The sequence below is a fragment of the Rhinolophus sinicus genome, chromosome 3 (genome assembly GCF_057876585.1).
Source record: "Rhinolophus sinicus isolate RSI-liver-muscle chromosome 3, RSI-T2T, whole genome shotgun sequence".
NCBI lineage: Eukaryota > Metazoa > Chordata > Mammalia > Chiroptera > Rhinolophidae > Rhinolophus > Rhinolophus sinicus.
Window position 1 is genome coordinate 35,067,916 of NC_142503.1, and position 17,344 is coordinate 35,085,259.

General features: G+C 41.0%; 1 protein-coding gene across 2 annotated transcripts in view; it reads right to left on the reverse strand.

Annotated features, from left to right (window-relative positions):
* Positions 1 to 17,344, reverse strand: part of ANKRD55 (ankyrin repeat domain 55) — a 156,453-nt gene that overhangs the window by 45,790 nt on the left and 93,319 nt on the right. For both annotated transcript variants that reach the window (XM_019742963.3, XM_074328934.2), the window contains 3 exons: positions 14,411 to 14,533; positions 9,493 to 9,623; positions 5,755 to 5,864 (listed from right to left, as the gene is read on the reverse strand). In XM_019742963.3, the coding sequence (XP_019598522.2) occupies positions 5,755 to 5,864; positions 9,493 to 9,623; positions 14,411 to 14,533 (364 nt within the window). The remainder of the gene's footprint in view (positions 1 to 5,754; positions 5,865 to 9,492; positions 9,624 to 14,410; positions 14,534 to 17,344) is intronic.

A 17,344-nucleotide genomic window follows, 5' to 3' on the forward strand; every position in this document is an offset into this window, starting at 1 on the left:
CCTAGAAACTAGGTGTCTAATTTACAGCCTGGTGCTTCCATGCAGCTCTGCATGTGATGTGCAAGACTCTTGTCCCACAGCTGTTAATATCTTAATGACCAGAGGACTTACAGACCTCATAGGTTTTTGTTGTTGTTGTTGTTGTTCTCTTAGAATTCCTGTTTTGTGCTAAGGTGCCCCAGGAGTATTTCTCCCACAACTCCCCAGCCCAGTCTTCTCTTAGCACCTGCTCACACTGTCTTGCTCTCAGGCAGGAGTATACACAGCGGACACAGATCCTCACCAGGAGCGATCCCAGACAGGCAGGGTGGTGAGTGATAAGACCACAGATGCTGCAGCCAGACTACCTCAGTCAGAATCCCTGCTCCATTACCAACCAGCCAGTGACCTTGGGCAAGCTAGGAAACTCTCAGTGCTTACATTTTCTTATCTGCAGAACAGAGATAATAATTACACCTACTTCTCAAAGATTTGTTGTGACTTTAAATGAATCAATGCATATAAAGCACTTAGAATGACATTTACATGCCGTAATAAGTTCTATATAATGATTAATTTTTTCTTAAAAAAAAAGCTCTTACCCTTTCTATTTTGGGGTTCCCTGATCACCATTAAGTGATTGGTGAGCCAGAGAGATGAGCTAGATGTATCCTGGGGGCAGCTTGTTTCTGTGGGCTTCTCTGTTTTGCTGGCCCCTTGGGCTCGCAGCCCTGGATCTGGCCAGTGATGAGTGGGGAAACGGGTCCCCAAACCAGCCACCTGCCCTCCTGTCCCTGAAGCTGCCTGGATGTGAGAGATTGCTATAGTGAAACATGTATTCAGATTAGAATGCATCACCTGGTAACCAGAAAACAGGACCCCAAAGAAATGTTTTCCTTCCTCCTTATGGCTATAACCAAGAGAAATGAAAAGAGACAGAGCTGCTGGTGCTTTCTGTGTGTGGGGGGAGGGGAGGGGGGAAATCTGCCCGTAACCATGGAGACCATGAAAAAGACCTTCAGAGAGCCCTGTGGCTGCTTTCAGAGGAAATAGCTGTTTGCCTTCCAAAGCTAGCATGTGCAGCGCTGTACAAACACAGCTCCGTTCTCTTTGGAGCTTTGTCTTAATGATCATGCCCCCTCTTTCATAGGGGCGCCCTCTGAATGTCCCAGAGCCAAGGAAGCAAGAAAAGCCATGGGGAGCTGAAAGCGAGAAAACTTGGACCTACTGAGAAGCTGAGGGTTCAAAGCAGGAAGGGGAATCATGAGATAAATCCTACACTCCTTTGCTTTTGTCCATCCAACTTGCCTTCATGTTCATAATTATAAATCCCTTGTCCTTGCATCAGCGTAGATCACCACTGAGCGGCAGCTTAACTAAGGCTATATATGGAACCGATTGGTTTGCTTTGAGTTGTTTCTGTCAGAGAACCAAATCCCTCTGGAGGCAAAGGATTAACTGAAGTGTCCCCTTGGCTTGTTTATAAGTAGGTTCAGTTTGAGCCTCGCTCTAAATAACCTCCAGCAAACACTGAGTGCAAGGTACATGCTGCTTGTAAATCTAAGAGTAGATTTAAAAAAGACTACGAATACCTGAATATGAGACTACAGTGTGGCCCGCACATACGCTTATGATTAGAAGAAAAACACAGATGTAGGTGCACTAACAAAGGCAGGGAGGGGAGTTTCAGGGATGTTGAATGGTTGAGGCTGGTGTTTACTGGGTTCTAAAGTCTAGCTACGCTCTATGTGTGTGTCCCAGGAGCGATACAAATAGGAGCGCTGTTCACACCCTGACGACCTTTGAAGTCAATGTGTACGTATGTCAGTGGGTGCAGGACTGTATGTGCATGTACCTGTGTGTATGGACAGATTTTCTGTGGACCTGTGTGTGCTAAGGTGAGGAAAGCCAGGGTGAGAGCTGGCGGGGTGGCAGTAGCAGGAATTCATTCTTTAGCACTGACCTATAGTATTTCTTTATTTCTATCCACCTTCCCTCATCATGATCATCACCATCATCGTCACCATCATCACCCTCATCATCTCCACCCCCACTTACTGAACACTGACGATTGACTGTTGCTTGGGAACACTGACGATTGACAGTGTTCAGAGCTTTCCACACATTTTCTCCTTTTCTTCTGCCTACTTACCTAAGTACTGTATTAGCCCTACATTTTAGAAAAGAAAGTGAGCTGAGCCTTGGCATGTTCATTTGCCCCAGATAATATCGTCAGTAAGAGATGGAGTCAGATTCAAACTCAGTCAGTCTGACGGGTTACTTGCCACTTCTGGCCACTCCTTTCCTCAGTCCAAAAAGGATTGCAGGTGGATTTCAGATACATATAGTAAAATAAGATTACAAGTGAAGAGACTAGGCAAAGAGAAAACAAGGGTCGGACAAAGACAATGTAATTATGGTCACACGTATGCCAGAGGTTGGACACAAATGGGACTTTCAGTTTTCTAAACATGCAAAGAAAGATCGTAAGTCACAGTGTCCACATAGTAAAAATAAAAAATAATTTATCAGGAGAAGTACAGCAATTCCTTCTTTAGTAAATTGTTTTTCTTGTGGATTCTCATAAAGGATTTTTGAATGCTGTAATAAATACAATAGTTCCAGTGAGATAAGTTTTATAAGGCTGTTTGTTATAAGGCCTCTCAGTGTAGGCTGAGGGTTAATGACAAAATCTGGCCATTAAAATAAATTCTGTAGGGTCCACCACAGTGAGTCCTGGGAGCACAGCAGACCCACTGGCAGGTTACTTATCTTCACACACGCACCAGGCAATTAATTACTTCTTGGTGCCTCAGTGTCCTCATCTATAAAATGAGGATCAAGCTATGACCTACCACATAGAGGTGTGGTACAGGTTAGATGAGACAGCACCTGGAAAGTCCTCAGAACATGGTAAATGTTGTCATCGTCACTGTCGTAGGCGCAGACCTGTATGCTTTAGTAGTTAGCTACGCTCGCCTGAGGTTGTGTCCACTTGGGAAAATGAAGCAGGTTTCCATGGCTTAAGGGAAGGTCACTCCCTTCTGCATTATGGTTATAGGATTAAGACAAATACTTACAAGCCAGACCAAAATTTGTTTTTCTCAGAAAGCCATTTTGAGTTCAAGGTGACTCTCAAATGGGTGAGTGAAGCCCAACTTTCTCTGCTATGGAGCATGAAGCGGATAGTGTCTGCTTGAAACATTGCATAGAGATGTTATCAAACTCTGCATGGCCATCAGATTTCTCAGTACAGCAATAATAAAATCATCTAATTTTAAGCAATGCAATTCCATAGGGAATCCTTTAAGGCAAGCTAGTTTAGAATGTTCTCTAGGTAACAAAACCAATTAATTTGCTTTATGGGTTGTTAAGGTTTAACCCAATTCGTTTCTGGAGAATGCTTACCAGAAATGATGATTTTTGGTTTTGGAACACAATCTCAATCTTTGGATATTACTAGTTACAGCAGCTAGCATTAGCATAACTAAAGCAGGATTTTATCTTCCAGAATCGATTAAGTGTCCCTTTAGGACAATAGAAATATATCATCACCATACAGAAGGATGTTTATTTTTCTGACTTCAGCTTTTCTGAAGGTGGCGGCTGGATCATTAGGTACAATTTTTAGAGAAGGGAAGCCACCAACCACTCTGTTATCTCAGTTACAGTATGTAGTATAGGTCCTAGACAGTCGAGGGTCACTGGTGGGCATAATATGAAAGAGACTAATAAGTCCACAAAAGAGGAAGTATACTTGGATTGGTTTTTAATTTATTATTGCAGTGATTTCAGATGATGAGCCTAATCTACAGACCAAATTGACCTTTAATGTGATTTTGACTGACAAGGCTTAGTGCACCCCTCAGGTGCAATGACTTGATGGCAGAGACAGTTTTTCACTGAAATTCATGCCCTTTTTTCTTGGATTGCAGTCATTGCTGGTAGATGGATTCTCGGTCAAGGACTATATTCCGCAACAGTCCTCATACCCAGCTGTGGCTAAATGGCTAGTGCTTGCTAATGGAATATGAGCCAAAGTGTCATTTGCAGGTTGAGGTTTTAAAGAAATAAGTGAGACTTCTCTACTCTCCTCTTTCTCTATTTGCAGCTGAACAAAGAGGATTCTGTAATCCTAGGGGATGACAGAGCCATAAAATGGAAGAAGCTTGGGTTCCTGAATTACCACGTGGAGAGGAGCCACCCCCAACCCTATCCAGGAAAAACTACATTGGAATAAACTTGTATTGTGTTAAAACCCTGAAGTTTGGGTTTTATTTTTTATAACAGCTATAATTACTATAACTAAAGCAGGCATTTATCTTCCAGAATCAGTTAGGTAGATTTTGAAACAACCACTCTGAGTGATGCAAGTAAAAGCAATTAAGTAGAGTAAATCAAAGCAGAATAGTCTTATAAGAGACATTTACAACATGTTTTCTAAAGATTATTCTTTGGAAAACAGTATGATTTTATGACTAAATATTTTTGTGGTCTGTCTAGAAAAATCATTCTTTTTTTTTCTTCCTAATTCATCAAAAGGAGTCATCCCTTTATGATGTCTATTGATTGTTGGCTCGGAATTTGCTGTTTCTTCTCTAAACTTCCTTGTTTTATTAGGCTTTGAGTAAATCGTAGCTTTCTGTTATTCCTGGACTTAATCCAATGATAATAAGAGAAAAGGCTTGGTTGGGAATAGTCCTGGAATTTCCCAAGCCCTTTTATTTTAGTGTAAAACAGATTGAAATGAAGAAATTCTGTTACCTATCAGTCTAAAGGAGGCCTTGGTCTCCTCAACACCCACGGAGCTTTAGTTTTAGTTCTGGACACGAGGTATGAAGGAGAGGCACCCAGTATGTACCCCGTGGTGCTGGCCCGAGGCCCAGCTCTTGAGAATGCTCAATTCCTGTCAGAGTCATGTTCTATGCAGCCAAGGTTGGGGAAACACCCAGAATGTTGCTGATTCCACAGCAGGAAATGCTTGTTATCAGCTGCTGTGAGGGGCTTTCAAAAGATTGAAAAGACTGAAGCTATTTAAACACAGAAGATTGGGGAAGCTATACTTGGTCTGGGCAAAACTTTTTCCTTTATTGCTCAACTGTCTTACAACAATGGGGCCCAGATCATTCAACTTACTTGAATATATTTCTTCACATGGCTTCCAGCAGCACACACTCTTGGTTTTCCTTCTAACCGACTGGTCTCCCCTGTCTCTTCTTGCTGGTCCTTTTCTGACCCATAAATGTTGGCATGACTCTGAACTTAGACATTAACCTTTCTGCCCACTCAGTGCTCCTTTACCTTGTGTGATTTTCTTCACAGCATTCATCACTATTTTAAATTATCCTATTTATTTGTTTATGAGTGTGCCACTTAACTCCTTCACTAGAGTGTAAGTTCTGTGACGTCAGAGACCCTGTCTTGCTCACTGTGGAACTGCTTGTGCCTAGAACAGTGCTTGGCCCATAAAAAGCACTCAATAAATGATTAATCATTGATTGATTGAATGAATGAATATATGAATTCAGATGATGACAAGTAGCATTTCTGCTTAAACCAGACTAGGAGAAAAGGGTTTGAATCATTGGAGGTTAAGATTATTCCAGAATATTTTGATTTACTAAGATGTGGTTCTGTCTGCTCCAACTTCAGGGGGGAAAAAAAAAAAAAAGGATGGATTTTGTTTTTATTTGCCACAGAGAGTTGGAGTAGTTGACCTTCTAATCCAGGTTGGGCCCCTCCCAACCTGAATGAGCAGTAAACATGACTACTTACCTCACATCAGGTTCAGCAGTGGCAGCATGCAGTGGCAGACGGCCATTTTTATCTGGGATATTGTGTTTGGCACCATTTCTGAGCAGACTCACACAGCCTTCCAGCCAACCCTGAAATACAAGAGCAACCGCTTCCTTATATAACATAACCTCGCATAACATAGCCCAACAAACTTTCTCTAATTTTCTTTTTCCTTTCTTCTTTGGTTTAGCTAAAAACATGTTTTATTTGACTTAAGTGATTAAAGCATAACTCCAGTGTAGACACCTCAACAGAGGGCTGAAGGTCTAGATGTGTGGATTTCTGAGTTTTCTGGAGGACCTTTACACTGTCAGATGCAGAGGAATCCCTAGACTCTTTCTTCTGCCTCTCACTCCCCATTTCTAGGGCCACTCACTGGTATTTCAGTTTTATTCTCAGTTCCTAGAGCATGAGATAGGGGTGATTAATCAGTTCTAGCCTCTCATTCTATGGGCTTAGCTCCAAATTATGCTTGTCAATGGTCTGCCCTGAATGCCGTGGTTTAATTCCAAAATGTGGACTCCTGTATCATTCTTGAGCCCCAGCTTCCACTCTGTGCCTCAGTTTATCTCTATCTGATAAACAGGCTTTGGTCTTCTTTTCAAGTTCCTTTTCTAGTAACCACAAGTACAATACATTGTTCATTCTAGTCAGTCCCCCTCCCAACATCTAGAATCCTAACCTGAGCCCTACTACAGTGATTGGGACCCTGCCACGCTGTTGACTGATTTTTCTGATATTGAATATGGAGGTATTACCAGCACTCTCTAAAGGTTCCCCATTGCTGTGTTCCACCCACTTATGAATTCCCCAGTACATGTTGTATGAACTCCCTGCTGCCTACTAATTCTCCAGATTGAAACTGATACTGCCACATCTCATCCTGGTCCCCTCCTTGGTTAGCCCTTACAGCTGGATCATTTCCCCACTGTCTTTCTCATTTCAAAGAACAGATATAATTGCAGGCTAGTCTCCTGTTCTGTTCCATAGTTCTTTAAGTAAGTGACCCAACCCTACTGATAACCAAGTGTGGCTCACCTGCCAAGGAGAATGCCTCCTACATTCATCCACAACCACTTGGGTTACTTAATTATAAGTAGACTTATACGTAGATAAAACTATTATGATGAAGAGTAATACGATATCTTTCTCTCTGACCTTCCTCCATTCATGTATAGTTAAGCCTCAAGATTACCTACTAAGATGAGAAAGATGACTGACAATTACTTCACAATATGGGAAGCAATAAAAATCAAAATGTTATTAAATGCATGGAGAAGAAGAAAGATGATAAGAAAACAATCTTTTGTTTCTGACAAGTCTGGAAAAAAAATCTTTCAACAAAAGCACAGCAAAATTCATAGGTTATAATATTGACTATGGTTTTGTAGAATTGACCAATATCTAAATCTTAAGTAGAAGCAAGTATTTTTAAGCCCTGAGTCATAGTTTACTAATACATTAAGTCTGGTTTTAGTGCTAATGTCCAAGTCATCAAGTTCTATGATTAAGAAAAAATATGACCAGGAGACCCAAAAGAAAGGCATACTGGACAAATTTCAGAGTTGCCAAATTGTTATAGTTTTGAAAAACAAATCTGATGGGGGAGGGTCTGGAACATTTTTATCATTTTGCAACATTTCCTGGAACTATGTGTGTATGCGATTTTCTTTTTTTCTTCAGAAAACTAGTGAATACATCTGAAACCCATGGTCACTATTCAGAACCAACAAATATTTTGTTCCTACTATATGCTGGGTGATTCTGCACGTGTTTCTCCTTCAATTGCAATAAACTTAGGGTATTATTTTTACTGCATTTTACAAATGAGGAAGGAGGCACTGGCCTTGTCTAAGGTTGCGCACCTCTGGTTAAATACGTTTGTATACTGAGTTCGGAGCTGTGACTGAGACTTAATTTTTAAGTGCCCCCTTTCCCAAGTTTCTCTTTTTTACTTGAATTCAAATTTTGCCAGAAGGGCGTGATGGGCTTCAGAGTGCAATCCCAGGACACCCTCCTCCCCCCCGCCCTGTGCTCTTCTCATGGAGCCTCAGAAAGCAGGGGGGGGGGGGGTCCTGCCTTGGGTTGCCACACAGAGGTGGCGGCATCATGAAGAGGGTGATGCTTTCATGCAGGCAAACTTCCCTCACATAGCTCCTCAGAATTAGTTCCTAGAGTTATCTGCAAAGGTGGCACCTCTCTCAGGTCACTAGTTAAGGCAACCTAGAGGAGTACTTCTTCTCAGTCCTTTAAGCAGCTGTCTAACCCAAGAAAACAGAAATTTTGAATTTTAGAATTTGGAAAGAAGTACAGCTTGGTTTCACTCTATTCTAAATGCTAGTAGCAGTCAACTTTAGAAACCATCTCTACTTTTTTCCTCCATGCCCTGATTCAAATTTTCTCTTTTCCTCAGCTCAAAGACACCAAAAAAAATTACTCCATAACAAGAGTAGTTATTAGGGCCTATGGTAAAAGGAAGAGGGCCTGGGAGGGCAGTCCTATGTCTCTCTGAGATATTGAACTTCACCCAGTATTCATGGACTAGTGGTTTTCAAATTTGAGCAGGCATAAAAATTTCCAGGAGGTTTGTTTAACATGCAGAACCCCGTCTCCCCCCAGCCTGCTTCCAGTGTCTGACACTGGAGGTCTAGGGTGTACTCCCAGAACCTGCATTTGAAATAAGCACTCCAATACTTTGAAAAATTCTTCCCAGGTTGTGTGTTGAGTCCTAGAGAAAGAGGAAATGCAAATAGAAAATAAAAAAGTAGTTTCTAAAGACAATCTCTGTAAGAACCGGGCAATGCCTCATCGCAATCCATGCTCGAGCTTGGCAGGAAGGTGTGGTGCTGGGGAGGGGACATGTTGTAGTTTAGGGGGACAGCTTCAGAACACCACAGGGCTGGCCCAGGCAAATCCACCTCCATCAATGGGCAGCGACAGCAGAGGCAAGGGGTTGCTTTGGCAGCAAGGTGAAGGTTTCCAGGAGCCTCACTGGAGGGGAAGAGTGATGACCGTCATGTGGCCGTAAGGAGGACTTATTTGACATGGACTGGTGTCTCCCAGAAGGGTTTCAGGGAGGATTGGAGAGGAGAGGAGAGGGGCTTGAAGATTTGCAGTAAGCCTTACCAAGCTTGCTCTAATGTTGGGAAATGCTGAACTGAAATTTCTTGTGACAAGGACTGACAATTTTTAACTTGAGCACTGATTATGGGTTGAGTCCTATGCTTGGTGTTGCCCCTTAAGAGCCCGATATTTCTCCCTTACTCCCTACCCCACTCTTCCCAGTTCTCATCATTCTCCACAGTCCTCACCCTTGAACTTCCAGTCAACTAATCCTACCCACAGATGCTACCTGCTGTTTTGAGTGCTACCGCCTACTCAGGGTATTAATGGAGAGCCTTCTTAGAAGGAGTACCACGTGTGTCCAGAAATGCCCCAAGGGACATGCTGATGCAGTTACATGGGAAAGACTATTTCTCTAATGGCAATATCATCTCTAACTTAGAGGATTGTTAGGAAGGTCCAAAATGACTTAAATCCATGAAACCAGCTCTAAGTGGTGATATAAACATCATAGGTGATTGCTGCAAAGCTTCAAGTTCTAATTCCACTGGACAGCTGCATAATCCAAGAACATATACTTCTGCAGGTAGGAGCCCATAAAGATGCATTTAGACCACCCCGCTCCTTCGTGCCCGTGACAGATACAGTCAGTACCAGATAGGTTGCCAGGCATAGACTTGTGCGGCCATAAGCGTCCTGGGTGTTAATATTGGCCCCCATCTTCAACAGCAGCTTTACTGTGTCCACCTGACGTCCAGAAACCGCATGCATCAAGGGTGTACATCCTGGAATGAGACATTTCAACAGTCTTTTAAAAAAGATGTTTGGCTGGTAAAACTTATGAGCAGACTTTATTTGCCTGGTCATTTATTATAATAAATAAATGAACCAATAGACGAACTCCTCTCAACACAAACCCAGGTGTTGAACTGTATGGGATTGAAGTAAGACAGATGAAGGTGATTGTTGCTACATTTATATAAACTATGTCTTTTACTGGCCTGATTTAATCTTCTGTAATTTCATAGTAATTGGATCGGTTGATTAAAACATATTGCACAGATGATAAAAATTGCTTATGAATACCTTGGGAAGCAGCATAATTTAGGAAGTAGCAGACAGGTTTATCTGGACTTGGCTTGAACAATGCAGAATCTGGAAGAGTCTTTGGAAAGCAAGTCCAGCCAGGCAGACAGGTCCAGTACACTTTCACTGGAAGTGTTGGGCAGTGTTGGTAGCGTAGCCTTAGGCTGCACACATTCTTGCTAAAAGGGGCCACCTGTACTGAAATACTTCTCTGTATTTGGAATCAATATAGGTCAACAAATTTAGTTTTTCACGTGCTTTATTCCTGAATGAAATTACTGATAAAATTATACATGTCGATAGTGGAACAAGCCAGACTGGCGAGGCAGACTCCAGGTGCCTCACACACCTTCTGGTGAAGAAACCAAACACAGACACACTCCCCTGCCCAGCTGAGGCTTGTTTAGAAGTCTTTTGATTGGACATTCACGTTGAGGTTGTGATTCTTCTCTGAGTGAATTACAAGCTATGATCCTTAGAGATCCCTGAGAATGGATAGATTCCAGGACTGCTGTTTTCAGTGAAAGACTGTAACCAGCAATCCAAATTTTCTCCAGATCTTTCATTTGCTAATACTCTTTCAGGCATCTGTAATGGCTGAAAAACAGCAGCGAAGTGCTGTGTCTTAAATGGTGGCATCATTCCTTCCTCCCTTCCTCCCCACCCACCCCTCCTCCTCTTTTGCTTATAGGTGTCAAGTTGCTCCAGCACCATGTTTTAAAGAGGCTTCTTCCACTGAATTACATTTGCACCTTTGTCAAAGATTGGTTGAGCACATTTGTCTCTTTTTGTGTTCTGTTCCTTTCCATTGATCTGTGTCTAGCCATCAGCAATACCATTGATTTCTGTAGCTATGTAAGTCTTGAAATTGGGTAGACTGATTCCTCTCACTTCATTCTTTTTCACAATTGTTTTAACTATTTTAGTGTCTTTGCCTTTCTATATGCATTTTAGATTATCTTGTCTCTTTATCTACAAAAATGTCTTGCTGGGGTTTGATAGAAATTGCATTAAACCTATATGAATTTGGGGAGCTTTGCATGCTTATTATATTGAGTCTTACAATCTGTGAACATGATATGTCTCCCCATTTATTTAGATCTTCTCTAATTTCATTGGCATTTTATAGTTTTTGGTATACAAGTCCCACACATATTTTGTTATATTCATATCTAAGTATTTTTAATTGAGCAATTTTAAACTACAGTTTGGGGAAAAAAATAAATAAACGGTATTGTGGTTTTAATTTTGGTGTCCATATGTAGCATATATAAATATAATTTGTTTTTGTGCATTGAATGTATATCCTGTGCCCTTGCTGAACTCATTTAGTAGGAGTGTTTGGTAGATTCCTTAAGATTTTCTACGTCAAAAATCAAACCATGAAAAAAGGAACAGCATTTTTTTTCCTTTTCAATGTGTATGCTTCTTATTTCTATTTCTTGCCTTTACGCACAGGCTAGTACTTCTGACACTACGCTGAATGAGTGAGAGTGGATACCTTTGCTGTGTTCCCGATCTTAGGAGCAAAGCATTCAGTCTTTCACCATTAAGTGAAAGGGGGTCTTGGTAGATACTCTTTATCAAATGGAGGCAGTTCCCCTCCATTCATATTTTTCTGAGAGTGTTTAATGAATGTATGTTGAATTTTGTCAAATGCTTTCTCTGCATTAATTGATATCATCATGTGACCTTTTTCCTTTAGCTGGTTAATATGATGGCTTACATTGATTGATTTTCAAATATTGAACCAGACATATGCCTAGAACAAATTCCACTTGGTCATTGTGTATAATTTATATGTATATGAAACTGAATTGTATTTGCTAATATTTTGACAAGGATATCTACATCTATATTCAATCTATATTCATGAGGAGTATTGGTCTGTAAGCTTAGGCATATATTTTTTATATCATCTTTACCTGGTTTTGATATCAGGGTAATATCAGCTTCATAAACATAGCTGAGAAAACTTTCCTCCTTTTATCTTTTCTGCAAGAGATTATTTAGAATTAAAATTAATTATTATGTAAAAATTTGTAGAAGTCTTTAGTGAAACCATCCAGGCCTGAAGATTTGTTTGTCTGAGACATTTAAAATTAGGAGTTTAATTTCCTTAATAGTTATAGGGCTATACCTATTATCTATTTTCTGTTGGATGAATTGTGGTTGTTTATCTTTTTTTGAGGAATTAATCCATTTCATCTAAACAGTCAAATTTGTGTGTATAGTGTTTTTTGTTTTATTTACTTATTATCCTTGAGGTATCTGCAGTGTCTGTAGTGATAGCTTTGGTTTCAATCCTGATAGTGGTAATTGGTATCTTCTTTCATTTTTCCTTTGTCAGTACTATTGCTAGAAGTTTCTCAATTTTATTGATCTTTTTAAACAATCAGTTCCTTTTTTCATTGATTTTTCTATTGTTTTTCTGCTTTCAACATCATTGGTTTCTATTCTTTATTAATTTCTTTCCTTTTGTTTACTTTGGGTTTATTTTACTCTTCATTTTCTGGGTATTTGAGGTGAGACCTTAGATTATTGACGAATACTTTTCCTCTTTTCTAATGAATGTGTTTTGTGCTATAAATTTCTCTTTTAACATTGCTGTAGGTGTGTTCCACAGATTTCTGATATGTTGTATCTTCCTTTCCAATCATAGTCAATACAAGTCAGGATTGAACCCAATCAGTCTGACGGCTCTTACACTTATCACAAGAGGGGTGCTTAACCTTTCTCTCTCCTCATTTCCACTTCTAGCCCCAAGGCAGATGCATAAGTAAGCCTGCTCTAAAAACAAACAAATGAACAAACACTACCACGGATACATTAGGGAGAAACGATTCTACTTTACAAAACACTTTGTTGTCATGATAAGGGAATCCACAGCTCCTTTTGGGACAGGTCAACTGGTTGAAAACCATTAATCACTTCACAGAAATACTGGGATGATAAACCAATGAGAGATCCTTTTTATAGTCCTATAGTTTCCTAGGCTCTGTTCTTCTTCTTCTTCTTCTTCTTCTTCTTCTTCTTCTTCTTCTTCTTCTTCTTCTTCTTCTTCTTCTTCTTCTTTTTTTTTTTCTTTTTAAGTGTATTTTCTTTCAGTTGTTCAGATTGGCTCATTTCTGCTGCTGAACTTATCCACGAAGTTTTAAATTGTGATTATTGTATTTTTTCAGTTCTAAAATTTTCCATTTGGTTATTCTATATCTGTTATTTCTTTGCTGAGTCTGTGTTTTCATTGTTTTCAAGCATGTTTGCAATTGCTCATTGAAGCATTTTTTTTATGGCTACTTGAAAATCTTTATCAGATAATTCTAATGTCTGTCTTCTCAGTGTTGACATCTACTGATTGTATTTTTCATTCAATTTGAAGTCTTCCATGGTACACGACAAGTGATTTTTCTATTGAAACTCGGACCTTTGGTATATTATGTCCTGAGTAGCCTAATCTTGCTTAAACCCTCTATTTTATTTGGCCTCCTCTGACACCACTCCAAAGGGGAAGCGAGGAGTGGTGCCATTAGAAGTCCAGGTTCCCCACTTAGCCTTCACTGACATCTGAGGGAGAACACTCTTCATTACTGCTGGGTGACGGTGAAAGTCCTAATTCTCACACCACAACAGGTAGGGAACGAGGACCTCATTACCACCAAGCGGAGGTGGAGGTCCAGGCTCCCTCACTTGGTCTTTGCTGGAATGGGTGGGGCTGGGCCCATAATTTTTTTTGGTAGTGTTTGGCTGAAATACAGTCATTGTTGTCTGAAATTTCTCTGTCTTGTCAGGCTGTTTCTGTCCTGGTTCTTTGGCTAGAGAGAGCACGCTTCCGTTGGGGGTTTTTTGGTCTGTGCATGTTGAATTTCTGGATTGCTGGCTTCTTTAGCTCTAAGTCTGGGAAATACAAGGCAAAAGGAAAACCCAAGAAACTCACCACTGTGTCATTCCTTTGGTGCCACAGTGCTTGCCAGTTTGTTATTTTAACTCCACCTTCCAGAATATTCTTATGTTTATTTTACATATGATATCTAGGTTTTCTTCCATTGTATTTAGCAGAAAGACTAGAGAAAAAAGTACATCTACTGCATCTTCCCAGAAGCAGAAGTCCTTGCTCTCTGCCTTAACAATCACACTGTCCCAATGTCCATCATTACCAAAAGTCACACTGTCTCATTGTCCATTGACTTTTCTTTCCACACCCCTTTTCTTGGCCTAATTACTTTAGTCATTCATACAAAGAAGGTGAATACAAACTCAAACCAACTGGCTTCATCATAAGAGATGATGTAAATGCATCTGAAGCTTTGTATCCAAGACCCTCATTTAAAGAAATAGCCTGCACACAGCCCCCAGCAGGCTACTTCTTAACAATCCAGTATCGAAGTGGCCTATCAGATGTAAGTTTATTAACATTGCTCACTTCTGAATCCCTCTAAAAGGATAGAGCAGAATATTCTGCAGGATTCAAAATGCATCCATTGCTCACCTTCACTGTCACAGCATTCTAGGATGGAAGGGTCTTCCCGAATCACTGCAGTCAGAGCATTGACATCTCCGTTAGATGCTGCCTGATACACCATGGTCAGGTCAACTTCCTCAGATGAATCACCTTCATGAATCAAACAGACATGTTTACCGTGTGGAGCGAATTAACTGAAAGAATAACACCCAAAGCGTCACCCACATAAGTGATTCATGAAAACCTCTCTGCTGAATCCAGGCAGAAGGCTGAATCACCCTCTTCACGTGCACTTTCACCACTTCTGAAGAAAGGTGGACTAGTCTGGGCCATATTGTAATGTCATCATTACAACATGGGAAGAAGAGTAAGGGATTAGCTGTCTCCTGAGATTTTGTGATTTCCCCTAGGCATTCAGTCTTCTCGAAATCAGTGAGACCAGATAAGGCAGGGGGGCCTGCATCTTCATTCCAGGTTTCCCTTTAATATCTGAAACACATCACTTTTCCTTTCAATGACTCAGTTTATCTAACTTTGAAAGAGACATTGTACACCGTATTACTTTCTGTCCTCTGGATGTCCTATCCATACTTTTTCTGCCCTGCTTTGTACCCTGAGGGCCAACCCTTGCTGATTGCATCACCCAGGACCCCTCCTGCTCTGGCTTGCCCATGAGGCAGTGGCAGGAGACTGGTGGGGAGAAGAGAGAGAAATTGGACATTTCTTCCTTTCTGCCCTTAGTGTAGTGTCTAGTGGTAGCTGCTTCTCTCCGACCAGGAGGTTCCTCTTCCCAAGAACCAGCTTTCCTTGGGTTCCCATTGGGAACTTACATTGTTTTCAATTCTGTATCATCTTTGCATGCAGTTCCTTCACAAAAAGCTCCTTCATTTGAACCTCTGGGGTTTCATGATTTGGTGTTTCCAGAAGGAACAGAGCTGTATGCAACTCCTTTGAATTTGGTAGCCACCTGTATTATACCTTTGTGCACAATTGAATCAGTAGTACGGCGAAAGGTGACAATGAAAGTGTGGGTCAAATAACCCTAAAGGAGCAGTGGAAGGACTGGAAGGCAAGTTCTGCTCACAGGGAGACAGGCCCCTACTGAGACGCTGTGCTGAGCCCCTCTACCTATAGGATCTCTCCCATGCACAGCCATTGTTCAGGGAAAATATGTACGTGTAAGTAAAGCTTTTTAAATTGAGTTTTTCTACTAACGTGAGCATCATGCCAGAGGTACTTTAGAGTTCTAATTGATCTTTTGTTGGCAGTGGTCCTAATACTTTGGTTTGGTTTCTCTGTCCCAGTATTTCTGAGAAGTCAGTAATGATTTTTTAACAGTTAACCTGTGCCAGGTGGAGCTAGTTATGGAACATTATTCACTTACGACAGTAAAAGTGAATGGTTGCTCTCTAATTTATCCACGATCGGTTTGCTGTTGTTATTGTTGTTGTTGTTGTCTTTGAAGGGGACTCTCCTGTATATCTGCCCGGGAGCTGGAAGTGGGGGGTGAGGGGTGTCAAGGTCAAATGCCACTTCTGTGGTAAGTGGAAGGACTCTGGAGCTGCATCACTTGGGTTCAAATCCAGGTTTGTATTAACCAGCTGTGTGAACTTGGGTCAATTATCCTCTCTGAACCTTAGTGTCCTCGTCGTCTTTCCTTAGATTCTGATGATTATGACAACCATCTATCTCATAAGTTTATTGTAAGGAATAAATGAGTTACTATTTAATCCTCTGTGCTTTTGGAACAAGGCATGACATGTAGTAAACGCTGTATATATTTTGCTACTATTACTGTTTCTTTTTTCTTGTGGGTTCAGAGATCATTAGAAATCTGAGACATGTAGATTAAAAAGGTCTTTCTTGAATGATGGCTAGATAAAGAATCCATACGTTGCATACAACGTTGTCTATTAGAAATCCTCGCACGAGTCTAGCCATTTTATTAAGACTGTTCAGGCATGATATTTTTTGGCACAAGAAACAGAGACCAGACTTGAGAACAAAGATAGACCTGGTATCTGGTTGTATGACCACATCTGACAGAGCTGGTGGTATCACCTTGGAAGGAAGATCCTGGTGGTGGGCTGAGGAGCTCTGTGTTCAAAGCCTGTTTATGTCTTCCATGTTATATAACATATATGAACATGTTTATAATGTGTTCATTACTGAGTGCAATCAAATCTATAAGGCACATTCCTCACACTGTTGAGCCCATGCAACTGAGAGAAAGGACATCATTGCCTGATAGAATCAGGGTGCCAAAATAACCGGTGAGAAGGATTCCAACAAGATGGTATTTGCTAGAGATAAACATAGGGTAGTGCAGCTTACTTAGTCCATAATATACCCAATTGAACTAACTGAAAGATTGTTGAACCTATCGTTCTTGTTGCTCAACATCCCCTCACCCGGTTGGTGACCTTAACCTGACTATTTTCCAGGGATTACCTCCTCTAACCTTCAACGCCTAGGCTGATTCAGCGAGCGGAGTTGACTATATCGCTGCTCAGGGGCAGAAGATGTGATCCAGCACTACGCCTTTAACACAAGCATTACCCTGGCCACACAGAGATTAGTTCAGGGATGTGCCCCAATAAGAACCCACGAAAGGCAATGATGCTTTGACCGGGATTGCTGGGAGTAGTACTGAGACAGGGGAGCTAGCATGTTGTTAGGTAGACAGGGAGGTCCCTGGTGGAATAAACAAAGACAGCCATATCCTAAAACTCTAGGTTTTGAAATCACTCCTTTGCTCCAGGACAAAATGTAACAAGGCCTTGAGATTAATCATAAAATTCCTTTTGGCCTGACAAATGGAGCGGATCTGATAGATAAGAATGGGCTGTTTTGCTAATTCCTTTAGGATGGGCAAACAGAACAAACCTGGTAGACGAATTTCATTAGAAGGCGCCAGTTCCCGTCTTCTTTGAACAGTTCCCTTCTTCAAATGGACAAGAG